This window comes from Lichenostomus cassidix, chromosome 1, assembly GCF_008360975.1.
Source record: "Lichenostomus cassidix isolate B80296 chromosome 1, HeHo_3.0, whole genome shotgun sequence".
Classification (NCBI taxonomy): domain Eukaryota; kingdom Metazoa; phylum Chordata; class Aves; order Passeriformes; family Meliphagidae; genus Lichenostomus; species Lichenostomus cassidix.
Window position 1 is genome coordinate 61,678,029 of NC_139479.1, and position 21,470 is coordinate 61,699,498.

Below are 21,470 nucleotides of genomic sequence, written 5' to 3' on the forward strand. Positions count from 1 at the left end.
CAAGAGAAGAATTTCATGTTTAGGCAGTGCCAGTGCAGAGGGGCTGTACTAACCAGCAAGTTCCTCATGGGTACTGAACAGCCTCAGGCAATGTGTAAATGCACATTTCCAAGCACAGGAGTGGCTGCAGGAAGAGACCTGTATCAAATGTGAGGCAGCTGGAGAAGATTATGGCTGTGTGATACCAGTGCACAGTACAAGCTCAAATATTTTAAAATGTAAGAAGCTGGTTATAATGTGCATTTGCTTAAGAAACAATGATTGGTGTTCTGAGGACCATTTTATTAATCACAATTTAAGTCACTAGGGCATTAATTTCTTTGAAATTCTTGCACATTCTCCAGCTTACCTATGTGTTATCTGGTGGCAGTGATTTCCTGAAGAACATAAAATAGCCTTTAATGTACCTCTGTGAAATACTATCTGGTTTATTTCTTTTTCCCCCCCCACACAGTCACCTCAGTCTACAAGCATTAGACTTTCTTCATTTTTACTGAAAAGAAAGGAAAAAAATCTCACTCATAATCTTTTAAGTATTATGGCATTTTTATTAATGATCTATTAAACCAGGTAAGTTTGTAACAAAACAAAAAATTGTTTATGTTCAGGCTGTAAACTTTCTACATCATTGGGTTGTTGCCAGTGACTCCTGTCTCTTTGGGGCAAACAAATGCTTTATTTTAAAAGGAAAGCCCATGGTAATTGTTCAGATCATATAAAAAACAGCAGTTTACATAGTTACCAAGCATTGTAACAAAACTGTACAGGTGGGTATGAGATGACAATGCAGTGCTGGCTTTTAGCTTCAGTAACTTAGGAGAACCTTTGAGTGACCCTACCCAGCTAATTTCTTTTTCTTTCCATTTGACTCCTTTCTGGAAAGTGGAACACTGCTCTTTATTTAAACCCCAGACACAGTTTATGCTTGACCACATATTCACTTCTTAATAAATACCTTCTGTCTTATAGTATCCTGAAACAGAACAATACTTTATCAAGTATTTAACCTGCAAGATCCAGAAACACAAGGTGATTGCAGACTATCTCACAATGATAAATGCATCCCTAATTTCTTCTGAAATGTCCCATGTTTGGGTTTCAACCACATATTTACATCCATGCACCCACATTTAACCAGCTAAGCCAGTAAGTTTGTTGTTTTTTTTTTAAACGCTGACCTGAAAATGCATGCAACAAAAATTAAAATATTAAATAAATAAACGTCTCTATGAATGTAACACTATCACATCCAGGTCAGATGACACAGATGGCACGAATAAAAGCCAATGGTGACACACTGGATCTTTAGAATCACCCTCATTTAGTCCAGAGATGCTTTTTCTCAAAATTACAGGCTTTGTCAATTATTCTGAAATTGCAGGAAGGCTTTAATGTGTATGGTTGGTTGGAAATTATGAGCACGAAGGAAATAAACTGGGAAAAAACTGACACTTGGTTATATTAAGCTAAAAATGCCTTGTCCCAAGCAGCATGCCATTTCAGCTGCAATAACTGTTCAACTATTTTGTTACGAACTTGAGCTAGTGCAGGAGAGTGGTGTCCCTCTCCAGGGCTATCCTTCCATGCCCTAGTGTCTCCAGAGAGACAGAGAATGTTTCCATTCAGATACTGAGTCAAAAACCTCCCATCATTTCACATTTATAATTTTTGTTTGATTGTTTTGAGTAAAACAACAGAAACATGGAGAAACCATTTATAGTATACACCTTAGGAAAGCTGGAGTGACCCCTGGAAAGCCAGTAGCAGGGATAGAGGTGCCCAGCTGGTTCCATTTCCCAGTGGGAGTGGGTGGATGCCATCGTGATGCCACCAGTGCAGGACAGGGCCTGGTGCAAGCTGTTACCCAAAGGCTGGGATGGGGTTGTACACCCTCATTCTGCGCACTGCTACACTTAAGGAAATGCTGGCAGGTAAATCTGGCATCCCAGGCTGAACCAGGGATAAGCAGCCTTGGCTTACATAGAATCCCTTGTGTCCATGCTTTGCTATGATCAGTGCTGAGCTAGAGCACACAGGCTTGGCAGTAAAGTTGTGCCCTACCATGACACTTTTACTGTCTGTGTTATCCTCTCTCTGTGTGCTGGTGTCAAGTGCTTCTCAACACAAACTTAACAAAACTGATCTCCTCCCCCAGCCAAACTGTGGTTTTGATGAATCTGCATTATGTACTGGAAAGGTTTTGACCACTTCTGTTTGAACACAAAATACTGAGACAGCTGCTAAGAACGGACTTAATGCTGCTGGAGGAAGTCATACTTGTCACTGAGGGGGTGGCAGAAGGTGCTTGTTAGCAGTAGATGATCCAATATATTTCTAGTGAGAGTCTGAGGCAAATGTCTCAAACACAAATATTTACCACAGCATTTTCCAAAATATTTGCTCATCGCTCTCTTCCTAAGTAAATTCTGCTGCCTGGGATTGAAGAGGGGCACTACTCACTACTCTCTTTCTGAGTGTGGGCTGCTCCTTTTCCTCCTACTGTTCCTCAAAGAACAGGATTGTTTGAGAAATGAGTCTCCAATATCGTAAAGAACAGCTATTTCCACCTTAGAAATGAGAGTGTGGTAATTTAAGGGAATTAAGTTCTTCGAAACCACATTTGAGGGTTAGAAAAAGACATTGAAAGATTCTGTGGCACAGCAGGGACCTGCAGGAAGGTTGCATGACTAATTGTATAATTAAATTAGTGTACTGAGCCTGGTCATCCAGCTTTTTGTCTTCCCCATTTGTAAAATACTGCAGAAGGCACTTGAAGTCACTTCACTCAGTCAAAATTTAAAGAGAAATTATTTCTCAGGGTTAATTCACAGTCACCTATTAGAAAATTCAAGTAAATGCTCCATGAGCTCCACACCTTCTGTGATGGGGCAAACCTCCCTCTGTGCAGCACTGGGTGGGGTTTTCACCTTAACTCACTTCAGCCCGTTAGAAATGAAGCATCTACTCCACCTTAGCCACAATGATCAGTGCTGAGAGAGAGGTGTGGCCAGAGGGCAGCTTCTCTCCTCAACAGCCCTGAAAGGAAAGTGGTGTGGTCACCTCACAGCTCTGACCACAGGAGAATCTGAAACGCTGTATTTGGACGAGATACCTTTATCACTACCTGGAATACAGTCAGTTCACTCTTACACTTGAATTGTAAGGCCCATGTTACCACTTCAAAATCACCTTTTTCTCCATTTTTCTGAGGTTGGTATATCTGGGGAGAGATAGCAAGAGGGGAATAAATAAGCCTCCTTTTCTTGAAATCTTGTTTGGTGGTTTTCTGCACAGTAAAACTCAGAGCATGACAATTCACTCATCCAGACAAACACGGTGAGTGCTTCCATTGTGGTGCCAGGGACCATGCCTGGTGTAATGGAAAGGGAGATTCATTTCCTTCTGGCTAAACAATGAAACAAGTGCTGGGAACTCAAAACTGCAATATCCTGCTGAAGCTCCTCAGAAAGGAACTCCAAATAAACCCAAGTGAGACATATCCACCTACAAATCAGAAAGCCTCTCATCCTAGAAAACTTACATTATTTTACCATACATTCAGAAAAACAAGTTTGTATCTTCACTGGATTATAATCAGACAAAAAGAAGCCCACTATGGCATAGTAACTGAGTTTTGAGACAAAAGTACACTATGAAAGTTTTAGCAGCAAACAGGTCACTGGTTCCACAAAATCCAGAGACTGTTTAAAAAAAAATTAGAAAATTAGACAGACAAGATAATGACAAGCTTAGTTTGCTTGACTTTGAGTGGGAAAGAGTAGTTACTGCATTAGATTTTTGTGTTAAATTCTGGCTGTTGGCAATGAACAGTCACCACACATCTACACTGTAGCCATCCTTACAAAGCCTACATGTTAGTGGACTTCTACACACTCCTATGCTGATGGACACCGAGCCTTTCCTTCCGAACCATTGCACATTCTGACCAAAGAGAAGTTCTCCAAAGGAGAAGTATTTCCAGGAGGGAAGAGGATGTGCTCTTCAACTTGGTGGCAGTTAGACCTCAGTTTCGGAATGCTCCCACTCTGCTGGCTTTGCTAATGAAGTTTTTCAGGAGGTCATGGTCCATTTCTGCAAAGCCTTGAGTTTGTGTAACAACAGTCAAATGGTTTATGCAAAATCTGAAGCAAAATTCTTCCAAATCCTAGGAAGAAATTGAAATAATTTGTAATATGAATGACTGATAAAATTATTATAATTTTTGTTTCAAATCTGTCATTTAATTAGCAGAGCATATACCGGATAGTCCACATTATCAATCCCTTTTCTGATTCTTTTGATGAGATCACAAATGATAGGATGAAATTTATTCATACAAATGATTCAATAAATCCACTTCAAGAAAACCAGAGGAGCCACCTAAATCAACTCTAGAACTCCATCACATTTACTAGAATTTACAACACATTCATTAGAAAAGTTACTTGCAAGTGAAGCCATCAACTTTCCCCACACAGAACTACTAGAGCATCAATAACTCCTCTCTTTTCCTCCCTGCACTGAATTCAGTAGTGGTCATGTGAAAAATAGCAAATATCCTAGTCATGCTGAAAACAAAAGCAAAATATGATGAAAAATGTGATGATGCTTGCTGAACACAAACTGGATGTTAGGATATATGTGTCTTTTGTGGCAAACCTAGCAGCTGGATCCCTCTGTCTCATGGGATTTCCAGACAGCACAAAAGGTTCTGTCTCAGGATGGGTACAAACCATCAAGCCATACAACCAGGATTTCACACAGCAAGTTCTATCCACCCAAACTCCTCACAACAGTGGCAATCCTCTCCACGCACTGGGTCAGTCTCCTTTAGCTGGGTCCCATCCAGCAATGTGCTGTGAAGCAAAATGAGTTATCTTGTGCAGCCAGAGCTGGAGCCAGCAGCATGGAAGTCAGAATTGATCCATAAGCTATAAACTCTTCTAGGGTTACAGCAAAAAGAGGTCTCTTAACCCATGCCCATTTAACTCTATGTTAACTACACAGGCATTGCAGCCTGGGCTTAATAGTAGAAAGATACTCAACAGAATACATGTGAATTTCCCTTTGAGAATTTTTCCTTAGATTCCATGTTTCAAGATGTAACTAAAGCTTTAACTGAAGTACAAAATGCCCTTAAAGAAGAAATATGGTATAGCGACGGTATACAGAAGTAAATTTTATCTCTCATCAACAAGTACTGGGAAAGTAAGAAAAGGAATGGGAATAGAAGAAGCAAAAAACCAGAAGAAATAAAAAATGCAGACAATCAGTGACAGCTGAAGTTCCAGCAGACCTGTGAAATGGTACTGTCAGAACCTGAGCTGCTTTATGGTCAATGTGTGAACTTTTACACTAACTAAAATGAGCAGCAGCTGCCTTTTCTGGTGCTGGTATGAAGAGGACCATGGATTATAGAGAATCCTGGTCACTCATTTTGCAGTTTCAAGAAATATCGTCTTTTTTATTGTTTTATAGAGATGATAAGTCTAAAATTTGCTACAGTATGTATGAGAACTGTGCTTTAAAATAACTTGTAGCAGCAACTCTTTGTATTTGCTGAGGATAGGAAAAAATATTTTCAAGCATTTTAAGTCCTAACAGATGCATATAGTAGTCAAGTCAGTCTGCATTTAATTTTCCATGTGAATGGCATATCACACACCACTATAATCTTTCACTTGCAGTGTTCACATTTAGTGATAAAAAATTTAAATTCTATCTTCTCAGACTTTCAAAATATGAGGCCTCTTTCACAATCCTTCTTTTGAGTTTTCTACAGAAGTCCTGACACACTGCACATTCTCAAACCAGGAGTTACTATATTACTGTAGTACACTAAAAGATTCTGGCTTATTCCACAGCTTCTTAGACAGAGGTTATCCCATGTCTTTGATAAAAAAATCTTTGCTGCACTTCTCCAAAGCCATTCTACTCCATCCCTTTCTGTGGGTGTAGGGAGGAGAGCAACAAGGCACTCCTGAGTTTGGCACAAGGTGAGCCAATCCATCATCTGACAATGGTGTTAAACTGTTACATGTTTTGAAAGAGTGAAACACTGAATCATAGAAGGAAGAGGAGGATAAAATGTATTTAGTTATCCAGCCAATCCCTTTTATTGTGTCTCAGCCATTAAGAACTCTGGTACTTTGTCCAGGCTAGTTTTACTACTTCACAACCCACCTAAATATATCTTGAACTACTCTTTCACTACTTCCCTGGATACAGATTAACTAAAAATACTTCTGCTTTGAAGATGTTAAAAAATTTTGAAAGGCTTGTAAGAGGAAAAACTACAGAATAAAACTCCAATGAAAAATCTGCTGTTAGGAGAACCAAATCATTGGGTCATGCCTTCCTGTAGAGTCTTCCCTGCTATGCTGGGCTTGTGCCAGCACAGCACACCAAAAGCACAACTCCTCTCTGCCCCAGCCATCCATGCCCTCTGTTACTGATACCTGGCTTACAAATGCCTTGTACCTGGCAGCTGGTGAGCTTACTGCAGACTTTTTGAATAATAAAACCCACCACATTGTTATTTCCACAACACTACATCACAACACTAAGAAGATGAGAAAAGGAAAACTCCTTTGAAAGTATTTGTTTACCAAAAAAGCACTGGCAACAGGTTGAGTACTAGTGACACATTCCAGAATCAAGGGCAGACCAGATGACAGGATATGGGGAGAGTAATAACAATAGGTAATTTGTTGTATGTCAGCACAATTCATTGTGAACAATACTTCAAAAGTGGATCTTTTTATATAAACACAAGTGTAAATAGGGAGGGACTTTACAGGTAAATTCTCCCACTTCCTGTAACATTTAGTACCAGAATGACTGTACCAGACACTGGCAGACAAAATTATCAGGTGGAGAACTCAGGGAGTGAAAGACAGGGCAAAATCCAAAGGCAGAGATGTAAATGGCAGTGAGAAATTCATGCCAATCACTGCCATGTCACATGACAAGGAAGGAAGCAGATTAAGAACCCTGACTCACAGGTGCAAGCCAAAAGGGCAGGAAGAAAACACTAAACTGGGTGTTTTTTAATTTTGATTTTACAGCTTAATAAGGGGAAAACAAACATCTGGAAAGCCAGAAAGGGAAGTTACAGTAATCATGCCTCATCAGTTCAATAAAGTCATGTTTATATTGGGTAGCTTCATTTCTCAGAAAACAACTCTTACCTGAAGAGAAGTTCTTACCTGAGCTTCGTACTTGACAGCGGCAGAAAGAAGAGCAATGGCGTTCTCTTCACAAATGCCTTGCTTGATTGTTTGCTGGCAAAGCTTTTTTAGTCTGTTTTCTCTATAAAGTGTTGCCAAATCTAGCAGCCCTGTGAAAATTTACACAGCTTTAACTATCCTGGTGCAGAACAAATCAGTGTCTTTTCAAATTAATCAATTATGCTATTGTTTTAGGCTGAATCACTCAAAGACTTGCTCTGTTTTTTTCCTTAGAAGATGTGCATTTCCTAGATGTGTGCATTTTTTAAGGTCCCCTCCAGACCTATCAAAAAGGGAACCATTTTATTACTATGCAAGTGTTCTGTTCTCTTGTTCTCATTCTGGACCTCAATTACTGACTTACATCCTCTTAAATTCATGCAGAGAAGAGCTCCCTTTTTATTCAGGATCAAAAATCACCACAGCTACTCAAACAAGAGAAGTTTCATGATGGCATTAGTGCCTTTCTAAATAAAAGAAAGCTCGTTTTAAGAGTAACAATGAGTTATTTTTGAACACTTTGTGTCTTTGATCTCATTGCATGCCCATCACTCATTCTCCTTGGGCATGTTTCCTGCTACTGCATCCTTTCTTCCTGACACCTGCCAAACTCAAGATTTTAGTGCTAATGAAACTAAAATTAGCAAGCCCTGCTTTTTTTATCCTGTAATGACACATAGACTGAACTTTCCAAAACCAATAATTTAGAGTAATTTACATTTATGGCAAATACCTATTGCATCTTCAGGAGGGAGCCTAATGTTGTCTGTATACAGATATTCCAGGAAGGCTCGGTAAACAGGGTAAGAAAATTCACTCATTTCTATAATTTCATCATCATTATTGAGTATGGAGCGAAAATGTTCACACCTACAAAACATGGACAAAGATTGTATACTGTAAAGAGTTAAGCTTGAAAGATAAGCTGCAGCAAGAAGTTGGTAAAAAAAAAAAAAATCAGTCCTAACAGACTAAACACACAAGCAGAACCTCTAACTACATTTCTTGCTTTAAACATGTTAATTTCTTTAACCCTTATAATGCTTATAAGCCTGACATATTCGATTCAGAATTTTATTTCTGTTGTTAATATTTTATGGCAGGCTCCATTTCTACTTACAATATCTACAAGGATTATCTATCTGGTTTTGATGCCATTTTCTTAAATAGATTATACATTAGCAATCAATTTATTACCTGTCTCATAGCAGATAAAATTTACAATTAACTTAGACAATTCTGAGATTTGACCCTGATTTCTCCAACATGGCCAAATGAAAAGGGAAATTATTAATAATTTTAGATATAATTTATTCCAGTGCCAGAGTCCATACACAATTTAGCATTAATCATTATATTCAAGGATTAAATTATTGAAAGTGAAGACACTTTCACTCAGATCTTTCATCACCTTTTTCTTACAAGTCTGAATACTTTTGTGACAGATACAAACAAGGACAAAGCACTGCCTTTGATAGGTGTAATCTGCAATTTACAGTTCACAGTAATTTATAATGCACTGTAACTTACTGTTCCTAAAAAGCACCCTAACATTTGCATTGTTCTCAAAATTTTTGTTGATGTAAATGAACATCACCATCTCTGATAACTTTTCCTACAACAACCACAATTTAATCAGACTTTTTTGTACTACCCTAATTTACAACTCTCCCACGTCTGAATTTTCTCTTCTTTTACTCAAACTTTTCTATAAAAAGTAAGATGGTTTCCTTTTAATGTCTCTGAGACAAAAATACAACATAATGACAGTATCACTTAAATCCAAATGGAAAACAATTATTTAACTAATCTCTGAAGTTGTTCACATTTTACTGAAGGAATTTTTTAATCTTATTATTTTGGGACTTTTAATAGAATAATGGAACCTCAAGTCAAATTTGTAAAGAAATAAAAAGTCATTATCTAGCTTCTGCCACATCTTTTACCACATTCTGGCATTGGGAGAGGCAGACAAAACCTCATTGTTTTGCTTCCCAGAGCCTCATGTTAAGTAGTGGTGCCCATGCTATCCATCCAGTGTGGATCAGACCTTGGGAATGGTCTGTGCCCACAAAAGTCAGAGAAGGTGGTACACATTGATCCCTGAAAAATTAATAAGTAAATAAATAAAAATTGATTAGTACACATCCTCCAGTCTGCAAACTGTCTTGGAGTGATTCATCCTTTGGAGTGTCTCTCTCCCTGCCACTATCTCTCAGCAAAGACAGCCCAGACACCCAGTTCTGGCTGACTCAGTGCAGAGCTGATGGATCTCACCCACACTCTGGGATGGATTTGTTTTTGCAGGCACTGCTGGCCTCAGGCTCCTCTCACTGAGCTGGGTGTTCCCTGACATTTCACCACCATCACCAGCCAATAACCTCCAGCAATGGGATCCAGTTCAAGAATAGGAATAGTACAAGATGGAAAGAAGTCTCCTAAGCAGTAAAGAAATGACTAGATAATGAAAAGGAGCTTTTACCAGCACCACTTTCATGACAATGCTCTGGAAGAGGCCAAATGTTGCAAAATACCACTTTAAATACTTTGTTTCAGTCATATCATAACACTCAAACATTAATTTTACAGACTGTGCCTGATGCTTTATTATTCTTCCATAGTATTTTGATAATGCCATATATTTAAATCCATTTTAGAATTATAAAATATTTCCTTCACAGAATGCCATATAATCTGAGAAAAGTAAAGCAAGCAAAAGGAAATAAGAGAAAGTTACATACAGTCTGATTATCAGGAGAAAGAACCTTGGGAACATTTTGGGCATACACAAGCTTTGATGAGGTATGTGATGGAGAACACATGGCACTCCAAATGAAGAAGGTGGACTACAGGCACAAGTGTAATGCACAAGCAATTAAACCAGTAAAGGGAAGACAACAGTAATACAGGTAATCAGAGTAGTAAGAGGAGAGCAGAAAAAAAAAAACCCAACAAAACAAGGATGGGCAAGAATTAACAGGGAATTTTAACCTTACACAGTAATATGCAAGAAATCACTAATAGGATTCAGGAGCAAAAGTAGGAAGATGGAAGTGGTGATAAGCTGAGACAGCCAAGCATTTTGAGAGAAAAAATAGCAAAGAGAAAAGAATATTATAACAATGAGGAGGATGAAGCAGAAGCAGTTGGCAAGGCAGAAGAGATCTAAAGCGGTGTCTCCAGAATATTGCTGTAGAAACCATGTCAGCAGTAACAAACTAATCTCTCTGCGTGTTAATAATAATGTGATTGTTCTGTAGATCTGCATATGTCAAATCTCACCATAAAGTGGTCTTAACTTGAAAAACATTGTAAAAACAAAGGAGTAGCCAGCTTAAAAGTCAAACTCACTGATAAGAAGGTTTAAAACAAGTAGAATAAGGAATCTGTCATAAAAGGGGGAAAAAAAGATATCCTGGATAGCACCTACAGAAGTTTCTAAAGCAACTGAAGGGTGCTGTGGAAGGAAAGAGAGCCAAGAATAAACACAGCCCCCTCAAATGATTTTGCCGTAGGAAGCTAAGCATATAAAAGAGGAAAAAAATTATTCTATCTCCTGAGAAGATAGCAGAAGGAAGTGAGCCTTTTCCTTGGCAGAAAAAGGTTATTGGAAATCAAGGTCAAGGCCATGTAGGTAGCACAAAGGAGGATAAAGGTCAGATGGAAAGGGAAGTGATGGAAAGTAGGGTAGTAGAGCAACGTGTTTGATAATCACAAGGAGTGATGAAAAGAGAGTAACAGTGAATAATAGCAGATGAATCCCTGACTCAGGGGAATTTTTAAGAATAAGTCAAGAATTTTTTGTAGTGATGACTCAGGACAGTGCAGTACACCACACAGTTTACTTTATACAATTTATACAGTTTGTTCCTTACCTAATTTTGAGAAGAACTTTATGAACATGAATGTATTTTCCATCCACCAGGAACTTCAGGTCTGCAGTTTCAGGGTTGTCAAATTCCTTCTTTAGTGACTGGGCTACTGTTAGATGGTCATCAGGCTCTAGAATAAACAGGGAACTTGGACTTACTATTAAATAGTAAGCAATACAAGTATCTCCCACTCCAGCATTCTGGGTATCTGTCAGCAATTAACACTCCTAATAAATACATCTCCTTAAGGCTAGTAAAAACCCCAGCAGCCTATGTGTTCTGTATGATCCCCAGAAAAGCAAAGAAAGAACAGCTTTCTTCAGTCCTTTCTAGTTTCCTGCTCCAAGCAAACATCTCTATTAAAAAACCCATTAAGTTCTACTCCTCTAACTCATCTATATAAGGCCAAAACCCAAAAAGTTAACAGTCTCAGGAGTTTACTGCTCCATCTAACAAAAAATGCTACCAACCATTACTGAATAAATTATTTCAAATTAAACTGTTAGTTATTACAAGATCCTCAAAAGAGCAATAAAAAACATAATAAAATTCTCTGAAATGCTCCCATGAGGAGATATTATATTACAGCAAAAATAAATCTATTACAGAAACAACATACTGGTTGCAGTGAAACTGCCCAGTGCAATACCCCTGAAAGTAAATACCAACATTTGCAAGTCTATTCTAAAAGAATAGCTGTCCCTAGACTTAAAGGTGTTAGAAGCACTGTGTGTCACTGTCTACATATTCCTGTTTGTGTCATGTATCTGTATATGCCACTGTGCACATGACATTTGCATTATCAAGGTACCAGACAGCTTTGAAAAGTCATCCATTATCTGCATACAAAATTTTACCTCCTGAAATGATCCAAATCTCCATCACACAGCCTCAGAGAACTATCTTCTTACTACTAAAAAAACCAGCAACTCTCCCCATCCCAAAACCTCATTCTTAACCCTGAAAACATTTTGTCTTCTTACCATATAAATACACATTATGGGTTTATACAGATCTTGTGGGTCAGTAATTAGCTGTTCTCTAGAGAAAATTACATAAATGCTAGGTCCTGTACCTACCAAGCTATAAATAAGAATAGTATTCTGCTGGAAATGGAAAGACCTTCTCCACAAGCTCTAGAAAAAGCTTAACACTACACACACTTTGGTACTGCTGCACTTTGTTTAGCACAATCATCTTGCATTTCATTCAGAGAATGTCAGATATACCCAATTTGAGTAGGTACAGGTAAAATGCATAGGGGAGAGAAATCCAATATAGTGATGAAAAAAAAAGAAATATTTCTGAAACAATGATACTGTAAAATACTTTGTTAATTCTTATTTTGTACAATGTATGGTTTATTTATTCATTCAGACCTCTGCTATCCAAACAAGTAAGCATTTTAGCATCTAATGCAAAGCTGAAACTCTTCTTCAAAGTTAACTGGCAGATGTCCACCACGGTACATCTCCAGTTGACTTCTACAGTCAGAGGAAAACTGAATATAGTGGGCTTCAGCCCTGAAACTCTTAGAGGGAAACCAGATGCTTTTCTGTGTTACAGCAGTGCAGGGGGAACCAGAGGAAGGAAATGAAGAGGCAGTTCACACTGACGAGGCACAAAGCCAAGAAAACTCCCTGGCAGCCAGTGCTAAGAATTGTATTAGCAATGTTAGAACTGCCACAAACATGGAGAGAGGGGGAATGCCTGGGTGTGGAAGCACCAGAATAAGACAGACAGAGAAGGGCTGTAAGCAAGGCAGATGTCCATGGCACCTAGGTCAGCAGAGGTAAGATCCCAGGACACAGCTGCCTGAGGATTCTCACCACACATACATCAGATGACAAACTACAGTGAGTCAGTCCTGACAGCTTGCCAAGGTGGGGCAGGATGAAGAGGCCAGTCACCCTCAGCTCCCAGAGCATGCAAAAAGGCACATCTGAAACCAGCACAGAGTCACCTAACTAAAAACAATCCAGGAGATATTATAAGGGGCTGACAGCCACCATCCTTTATCCTAGGTCATCACAAGGAACCCTGCTTAGACCCCCTGAATAGTGCCAGGATGCTGGACAGACCACTTGGCACATATGAGAACGTGGCTTTGAAAGCGCATCTGAAACTTATTTTGTTTAACAGTGAAGTAACCATTCGGTCCTGTAAGGTTTCACCTTATGCTTTGGTACAATGTTGCTACAGTGATGTAGAATTACTTCCTGAGGAACCAAGAAGACAAGGTCAAAAAAAAAACCAAACCCAAACCAAAAAACCCCTCAAAAACTCACAGAACACACAAACAAGCACACAACCCCCCCAAGAAAAACAACAACAAACAAAAAACCAAAACTCACAACAAACCAAACCAAATAGACAAAAAACCAACAACAAAAGAAACCCCAGCAAACCAAACAAAAAAAATCCAACAACACCCCAGCAACTTTATCAGAAACCAATATGGGTTTAAATTGTAGCTGAAGAATGAGCTCTCTGGTAGTCAGTACTATATACTTAACTTTTTCTAGTCAAAGCCAGTAAGATAAATCTTAATGCTAATCAAACACCTGAGATCCAGCAAGTTGTCTCCTCAGAAGACCAGGTCATGACCACTTGTGATGAGACTGAGTGTATGTGGCACTCATAACATGGAACATGGCAATTTGGGTCCCTCAATTCTCAGTAGTCTACTTAGAGGCATCACAGAAAGCTTCAGAGCTCCTAAATGTTCTGTATGGCTTTCTCAAATCTCCAAATTCAAACTCAGCTTATGGACAATCACATACAGAGGTTACACACAAAAAAAACCCCTCCTCAAATCTGAGGCATTTCCTCATAGAAATAAACCACAGCAATAAAACAGACAAGTATTTAGCACTGCCATCAGGCTTTAACAAATTTTAACCTTCCATATTACTATTTACATATATGTTTCATGTCATTATGACTATGCTTCCCCGTGTAAATTCTTGTGAGAAACTAAGTTTAGGCTTCAAATACACTCAACTGCTTTATTTATGAGCTACCAATTCTAGTCAGAATATGTCAGAACAAACATGATTGCAGCTCACCTACGGAGAGCAGGCGCCACATGACGGCAGGGGTGGCAAAGCAGGCGAACACATCGTCAGTGCAGGCAAAGTGGGTGAGGTGGGGGAAGGTGACAGACTGCCCCCGGCACTGACCCCACATGTACACCTGGCCACTCTGGGTCTTGGCAGCTGACGTGTGTGCAGAGTGGCACGCGGCGATCTCTATGACTCTGAATTCACCAGCAAACAGAAGAAAGAAAGCAAGTCACTCCCTTTAAGAACAAAATGCAGTGAATAAGCTGCCTCCTGTCTCTCTCTCTGGTGCAAGACATACTTGTAAGCATGCATGTAAGCAAGAATGCTTTCTGGGCATACACAGCAAAACTAAAAGGGCTGGCAGTGTTTCTTCAAACAGCGTGCACTCGAAGTTTCTCTGTGGAAAAGCATCTTGGGAGCGAGCAGACACTGTGGCAGCAGAGCCTTGTATCTGCTGCAGCACATTCTCTGCTCACCCCTCAGCTCTCTCAAGCCAAGCTATGATGAGTTTCAAGTCTCTGAATGTGGTGCTGGGCAGTGAGGTGAATGGCTGCATTAAGCTGCAGAGGGCAAATACTTGGAGAAGATGAAGGAGGAAATGAGGAGGCATTAAAAAAATTGTATTTTGGCTTATAATTGAAAGTTAATGAAACCCTTTTTTTCTGTTTGCTTATTGGTAACAGTTGTAAACCAACAAGTTTATAACCATACTTCTTCTTACTCATATAATTATTATTACTTATGTTGAAAGGACTTTCATTTTGAAAATTAAAAATTAGAACCAAATAGCACTTAAAGCTGTTTCTAAGTGTCTTTTAGCTAGGCTGTGTCTCTAATCCTAAGGCTGATTTAGGACTTCAAAACTCTCACTGTGTACAGCATTACACAATCCACTGTTTTGCAGTCTGAACTACTGCTTGTTTACTTCTTTTCCCAGCTGCCTGGGGATAATGGCAGGGAAACAACTTGTTTAAAGCTGTATGCACAAACCTTGCAGGCTTTAGTGAGGCAATATTTTCACTGACACCAAGAATTCTCATTCTGACCAACAGAAGGGAAAAGCAGCATGCAGCCCTAAAACTTGTATTAAATTATTTTTGTAACATTTTAACTTCTGTCAAAGTGTCTGGAAAAAAAAATCAAGTCACATTTGAAGCAAAAACACAAATACACACAAAGAAATAACAATGTTCAAGATCAGGCCATATCTCATCACCAGAACAGAGATGCCACTTCCTCACAATGATGTACTCAGACACAAAGGTTAAGAGGGACATCTCACTTTCCTTCTTATTTACAACAGGAGGCCAAAATCAGGATTTCTGGCCATATACATATATGGCTTTACAACAGCAATAGAAATAACTGCCCCCCTACCCCTCAAGGACCTAGAGAAAAATAATTAACTTGCAAAAATCCAAGCTTAATTTTTAGGCAACAACACCAAGAAAGAAGTCTTCCCTTTCTCTCTCTCTTGGGTTATGAGCCAGATTTAATTGCAGACATAACACAAATTGCAATGTCCACTCTTCACTTTTTCTGAGTACACTTCTCGTCAAAAGTAGCATATTAAAATACAATTTATATTCACAGACAATAAAGCTTTTATTGTTGACGTCAAACAATGAAACTACACCACTGAAGGGAAACTGCAATTAAGGCCTGAAAAGTAGAGTGTGAGCCGAAGCAGAAAATAGCATATTCAGGCTCAGAATATCCAGTTTCTTTTTCACAGGGATGGTTATGGGACAGATTCAGGCACTTTCAGTGAAAAGTCTGTTCACATTAAGCAGATGAACCGTTGCAAAAAATTATAGGCTCCTTCTCCCAAAAAAATAAAATACCATAATTTTATGTCGTTCTTCTGAGAGTATGTCAACCAATGTCTGATTGCAAGACTGTAAGTATTACCTGTCCTTATCCACAATAACTGTTGTAGGGTAAGACTGGTTACTTTTATTCCCAGTACCTAACTGGCCGTAAGAATTGGCTCCCCAGGCATATATCTGACCTTCATCTGTTAGCACTAATGTATGTGCATAGCCACAGGCAACCTATAAGGAACAACAGAGAGAAGAAAACCTCATTTTTATGTAATAGTAAGTTAATACAGATAGATGGATCTTATGCTACAGGCTAATGCCATTGATTCTCAACCACTGTAAAAATTAATAATACAGAAAAGTTTATTAAAAATAGAAGGAAAGTAGATGAGGTGACTTTGAGGAAAAAATATACCAATGAGAAACCCTGACAGATAATCTCAAGAGTAGAGCAAAAAGAATAGCAGGAAACTGAGAAAGAAGAAAAGCTGTATGACAAATATGAATAACAGTGGCAAAATTACCAGCAACAGTCTTGCTCTGCAGGAGTTAAGGTAACTTAGCAGAGATAGATGGCTATGAAAAATCAATTTACATTGTTCAAAACTAGCTCACCTATCTTTGTATGATCTGCAAAGCAGACATATCGTAAGTACATATAGTCCACTGACAACCATGAAGCATGTGATGTACTTTAAAGGAAATAAATCTTTAAGTTATTTACTGCTTGGAGATCTACAATATGGTATTAATCACTATCAAGCAAATAAAGTGGATAGAAATAGGATCTAAGACAGACTTGCTGGAGCATTCACTCTCTAAATAGAAGAATACATACAGGGGAACATAATACTCACTTTATTATATTACTATCCAAAAGCAGTTGCTACTTGCAAAGCTACTAGCTGCATCCTAGGTACTGAATGTAAAATTATGTAATTAAATGAGTTTCTTTTAAAGGACTTAAAAAATCCATAGCTTCCCTGAGTAAAAGCAATAAATAGGATTCAAAGTTCAAAACACTCTTGCAAATTTTCACTAGGTTACAAAATTGATGTTTTCTAACAGATTGTATCATTTTTCTGACAGCATCCTCTATTTTGCATAAAGCAATTAAAAACTTCCAGTATCAGTCCTGCAGTCACTTTAAATATTTCTCATTAGCCAAAAGAAGTTATCAGTTTGCTGGTGGCAGCCCTGCTGTTTGGTGAAGGGCAATAACCTCCAAAGGTCAGGACTAACCACAGAATCATACCAAATGTTAGCCAAATGCAGTGGGAGAGAATTTGTTCAGACTCCAAACACCAGTAAGTCACTGTGGCTGGAGTGCAGTTCTAAAAGTGAAATTCAGTCTGCAAGACAGACAAAAGGCAGCATTTTTCCAGAAAAGAAGACAGGGGTTAATGAAGAATGGAAAACAGGAATATTTTTTAAATTACTTTCAAAGGAAAAAAAAAAACCAAAAGAAACATTTCTAATGGTCTAGTCCTCTTTAAGTAAAATCCTGACCTCACTGAAGTCAATGGCAAAATTCCCACTGAACTCCATGGAGTCACAGTTTCTCCCCCATTGGCAGAGGTCCATTTTAGGACACATGGTTTTTATTCTGATATCACTTTAAACAAAGGACTTCCTTCAAAGGCAGCACATGTCTCCAGGACCCTAGCAGAGGTTCCCAGAGGGTGTGAGGAGGAGCAGCACACACGTACCCGCTGCACACGAATGCCCTGCAGGGCTGCGATCCGGCACGGCGTGGGTTGGTTGCCGCTGCTGCCCAGCCCCAGCTGGCCATTCCCATTGTACCCCCAGACATAGACCTTCAAACAGAGACAGCCACGTTTAACTGTTTGCTACTATGCACTTCTTTTCAAAGCAATACAACTACTTCAAAGTTTGAATAATAGGAACTCTCTTCAATCTTTCTTGCCCCTCATTTTAGTACTTTATATGTAGATACAAATACTCAACACATATACCTACCTATAAAAATATATATACACACATACGTTTATCTTTAAAATACCAATTACATACCTATCTAATATTCTAAACTTCCACATTCATTATCACAATAATGCTCTTTAAAGAATTAGATTATGTAGGACTACAATACAACATTTTAATATGAAGAACAGAAAATCAGTGATTCATACGGCTGCTTGCCAGCATAGAGCAAATCCAGAATAATACTCCCCTTTTTCAAAGAGCTAATTTCTCATTCCAAAATCTTCTGACAGAAAACACACTAAAACAAGTATAAACTGGAAACAATGCACAGCAGTGTGAGTAGGCAGCTTTATGCCAAACATTAGAAAAAGGGAAAACACTGAGCTCTGGTAATTTCAGTGACATATGTTCTAATGCAAACAGTCAGTAGCTACTTAGTTGTAAACTCAAGTGCTTGGAGAAATGGAGCTAGCAAGGATGTATAATGCCCAATATCATCAGCTCATATGAATTAAATCAAGAACTCTACAAGCTCTTTGTATCTTTGCAAAGAAGTTAAAAAAGTATGAGAGAGATTCAAGATGTACTGCAGTACAACTGCAATGTACTTTTCATTTTCTTTGTTTTTTCTTAAGGTAAGTGTAGATGAGTGCTGAAAATTAAAATATCATTCAGTCATTATTCTCACATTCACTGATTATTCTCACAATACTTAAGATTCTAGTATAGACAATAATTTATTTGTCTATGAATGCTGAAGACAGCAGTAGTATAGTGACAAAGGTTTGTATGAGCAGTATAAGCAGCTAGACTTGAGTGAGTCTGGAAAGGTAAACTTCCTTTCTGAATAGCAGCTCATTACTACCATGTAGGTTTGAAATTACATGAAGTAAAATTCAGTCCAAAAATTCATTTAAAATTTCTTACCTCTCCGTTTTCCACCACAGCCATAGAGCACATCTGTCCACAAGCAATATTAACTACTATTTTATTTTGTAGGCAGCTGGTAACTCTTCGAGGAATTGGTTGATTTGCTGTTGAACCAGATCCAACCTGGCCTGAGTTATTATATCCCCATGTGTATACCTGTTGCAAAAGAATTGTCATCAATGATGGCTCTATAACATGTAGTTCAAAGTACATATTCAAAAAGAATAAAGCTGTATGCATAAAATTTTTCATTTTTTATGTGTAAGTGGATGTATGCTTTTACACATCTAGGAAGACACATAGGTTTACAACTTAATTGTTTCTAACAAAAATATGACAATCTAAGTATTTACATATCCCATAATTTTATGTTCCTCCTCTCCAAGGTAAGAGGCAACATGACAGCTGCATTAACGCTGGAAGAATACATTGCTAGTTTTCCAGAAGCCAAAGTAGAATGGCTAACTGGCACAAATGGAACCTCAAAGCAAATTCCAGGAAACTTTTTACTTTGGCAGGTAGAATTCCTTACAGTGAATGTGATTTACATTAACATCAGCTTTAATGCCATTAAGCATTTAGAGTATAGCATAAGAAGGAATTGGCTGCATAATTTGTTATTACAAGCAGATGCGGCACAAAATCAATGTTCTGCACACACTTCAAAGCAGCTACACCCTGACAAGTTCCATTTTTTTTGGAACTTTTGTGTTGCACCAGCACTGTGAGGATTGCAAGATGCAAGGCCTAATGCCATAGGTGCAGAATGTTTTCCTGTTTCTCCCATATGTAAGTTTCATTAAGAGAAAATAGGTATTCATTCCCCCTATTCTCACCTCTCCATCAGATGTTAACACCATAGAATGATGAGAGCCACAGGCAACTTCAATGACTTTCTTGTTCACCAAGTTAGTAGAGACTTGACAGGGAACGAAACCATGATTTGTTGTACCATTGCCCAGCTGACTATAGGCATTATGTCCCCATGTATACACTTCTCCTTCTACAAGAAAAATGTACAGGGCTGGTTGAAAAATATCTATTTTTCCTATTAATGCACAACATAAAATTACAAACTAAAAAGTCAAATTCAATAACCATACACACACTTAAGTGTATACATATATATCCTTTGGGCTCTTCAGCCCATGCTACATGGTTCACACAATGTTGACCACAAATCCAAAAGGACAGTATCATCACAATCATAGTAAAGGAAACATTGCTGCAAGAAAAGGGATGGTGCAATACAGAAAAGGATGAAATGACAGTCAAATTCAAATAATAACCTTCCATTCCCTTACAATATGCATATTCCCTAAGAAGGGTTCCCTCAGAACTACAAAGGCAAAATGTGCTACACTAAACCGATACTTCTCTGTAATAACTGGTTAAATCTAATTTATCCTATCAAAAACAACCTTTTCTTCAGTTCACCAACGTGAATACAAATTTCAGAAAACATGTGGAACATATAACACAGAAACATACAACAAAGTGGAAATAACAGTAATTAACACAAGAATTGTGAAACATATAACAGCCCTCTAAAAGGTAAGTTTAAAAAGGCTGTGCTAAACAAAAGCTATTAATGAAAATGGAGTTACGAGTAAAAATTATCAAGGATCAGTTCTGGACCTGCTCTTTGGCAGAACTTCATTATTGGGGTAAGGAGTATGAGTGTGTCACTGAGATCTGCCAGCAACATAGCTCAGAGGAATACAGATGCATACACAAAAAAAGCATGCAGAATGGTCTGCCACGAAGACTGAAGAAAATGGTGGAATGCAACTGAATATGAAAGAACACATTTACAACATAATTCCCCTCATCTACTTTTAGTCTTCTAATCTAGAATACTGAAAAACATGTTCTCTCATTAACAGAGAGACACAAGTGTGAATATCATCAATTAGGCTCTAACAGAACCTCACTGGGAACACAGTATTAGTAATTTGTCTTCGAGAGTAATGTAATTATGATCATAAGGGCCACTACCATGAGGAGGATAATAGAGCATTAATGCAGGAAACAAAGGCTGGGAGACAACATAACAGGTCTTTAAAGCACATCCAAAAGTAAGTATTGGAGGGTAAAGATTAATCTTAGCTAAAGGACAATGCTGGCACAAAAACCTAGGGGCATAATGTAGTCACTAATGCATTTCAAGAGTAACCAGAAGTTTCAAACTTTACTGAAAAGTTAAAAAAATCCCTTCAAAAAGTAGTAACAAGATCAAAGTAGGGCTTGAAAAACTTCTGAAAATAACAAGTTAGCTGGCATATCATACTTGCTAATGAAAATATATTGGACTTAACAGCCCAAAATACTTAAATCTGTCTCTTATGTTACCAGCCCAGACCTTTCATACCTAATGGAGTAATTAAAGTGGACTCTCTGAAAAAACAATACTCAGATAATACTTTACCTTCTGTAGCAAGAACAACATGAGGGCCACTTCCATAACTCAGGCAGGCTATCTTTTTGCCACACAGGGAATCTAACCTCCTTGGTTCTATAGTGCTCTGCATGTCTCCTGTTCCCAAACAGCCACTGCAGTTCATGCCAAGCACAAAAACCTGTTATAAAAGAATCACAGGCTCA

At 38.3% G+C, this 21,470-nt stretch overlaps 1 protein-coding gene across 4 annotated transcripts in view; it reads right to left on the reverse strand.

Moving 5' to 3' along the window:
- Positions 1-527: 527 nt before the first annotated feature.
- The window catches only part of LOC146444737 (RCC1 and BTB domain-containing protein 2), a 31,805-nt gene continuing 10,862 nt past the window's right edge, over positions 528-21,470 (reverse strand). For 2 of the 4 annotated variants that reach the window (XM_085059906.1, XM_085059910.1), the window contains 10 exons: positions 21,295-21,445; positions 19,703-19,869; positions 18,864-19,022; positions 17,699-17,806; positions 16,078-16,220; positions 14,170-14,360; positions 11,105-11,231; positions 7,963-8,099; positions 7,209-7,339; positions 528-4,165 (listed from right to left, as the gene is read on the reverse strand). In XM_085059906.1, coding sequence (XP_084916032.1) covers positions 4,025-4,165; positions 7,209-7,339; positions 7,963-8,099; positions 11,105-11,231; positions 14,170-14,360; positions 16,078-16,220; positions 17,699-17,806; positions 18,864-19,022; positions 19,703-19,869; positions 21,295-21,445 — 1,455 coding nt within the window. In that variant the 3' untranslated portion in view covers positions 528-4,024. Of the gene's footprint in view, positions 4,166-7,208; positions 7,340-7,962; positions 8,100-8,164; positions 9,333-11,104; positions 11,232-14,169; positions 14,361-16,077; positions 16,221-17,698; positions 17,807-18,863; positions 19,023-19,702; positions 19,870-21,294; positions 21,446-21,470 lie in introns of those variants that run through there. The other 2 variants (XM_085059912.1, XM_085059913.1) reach the window with 2 other exon arrangements.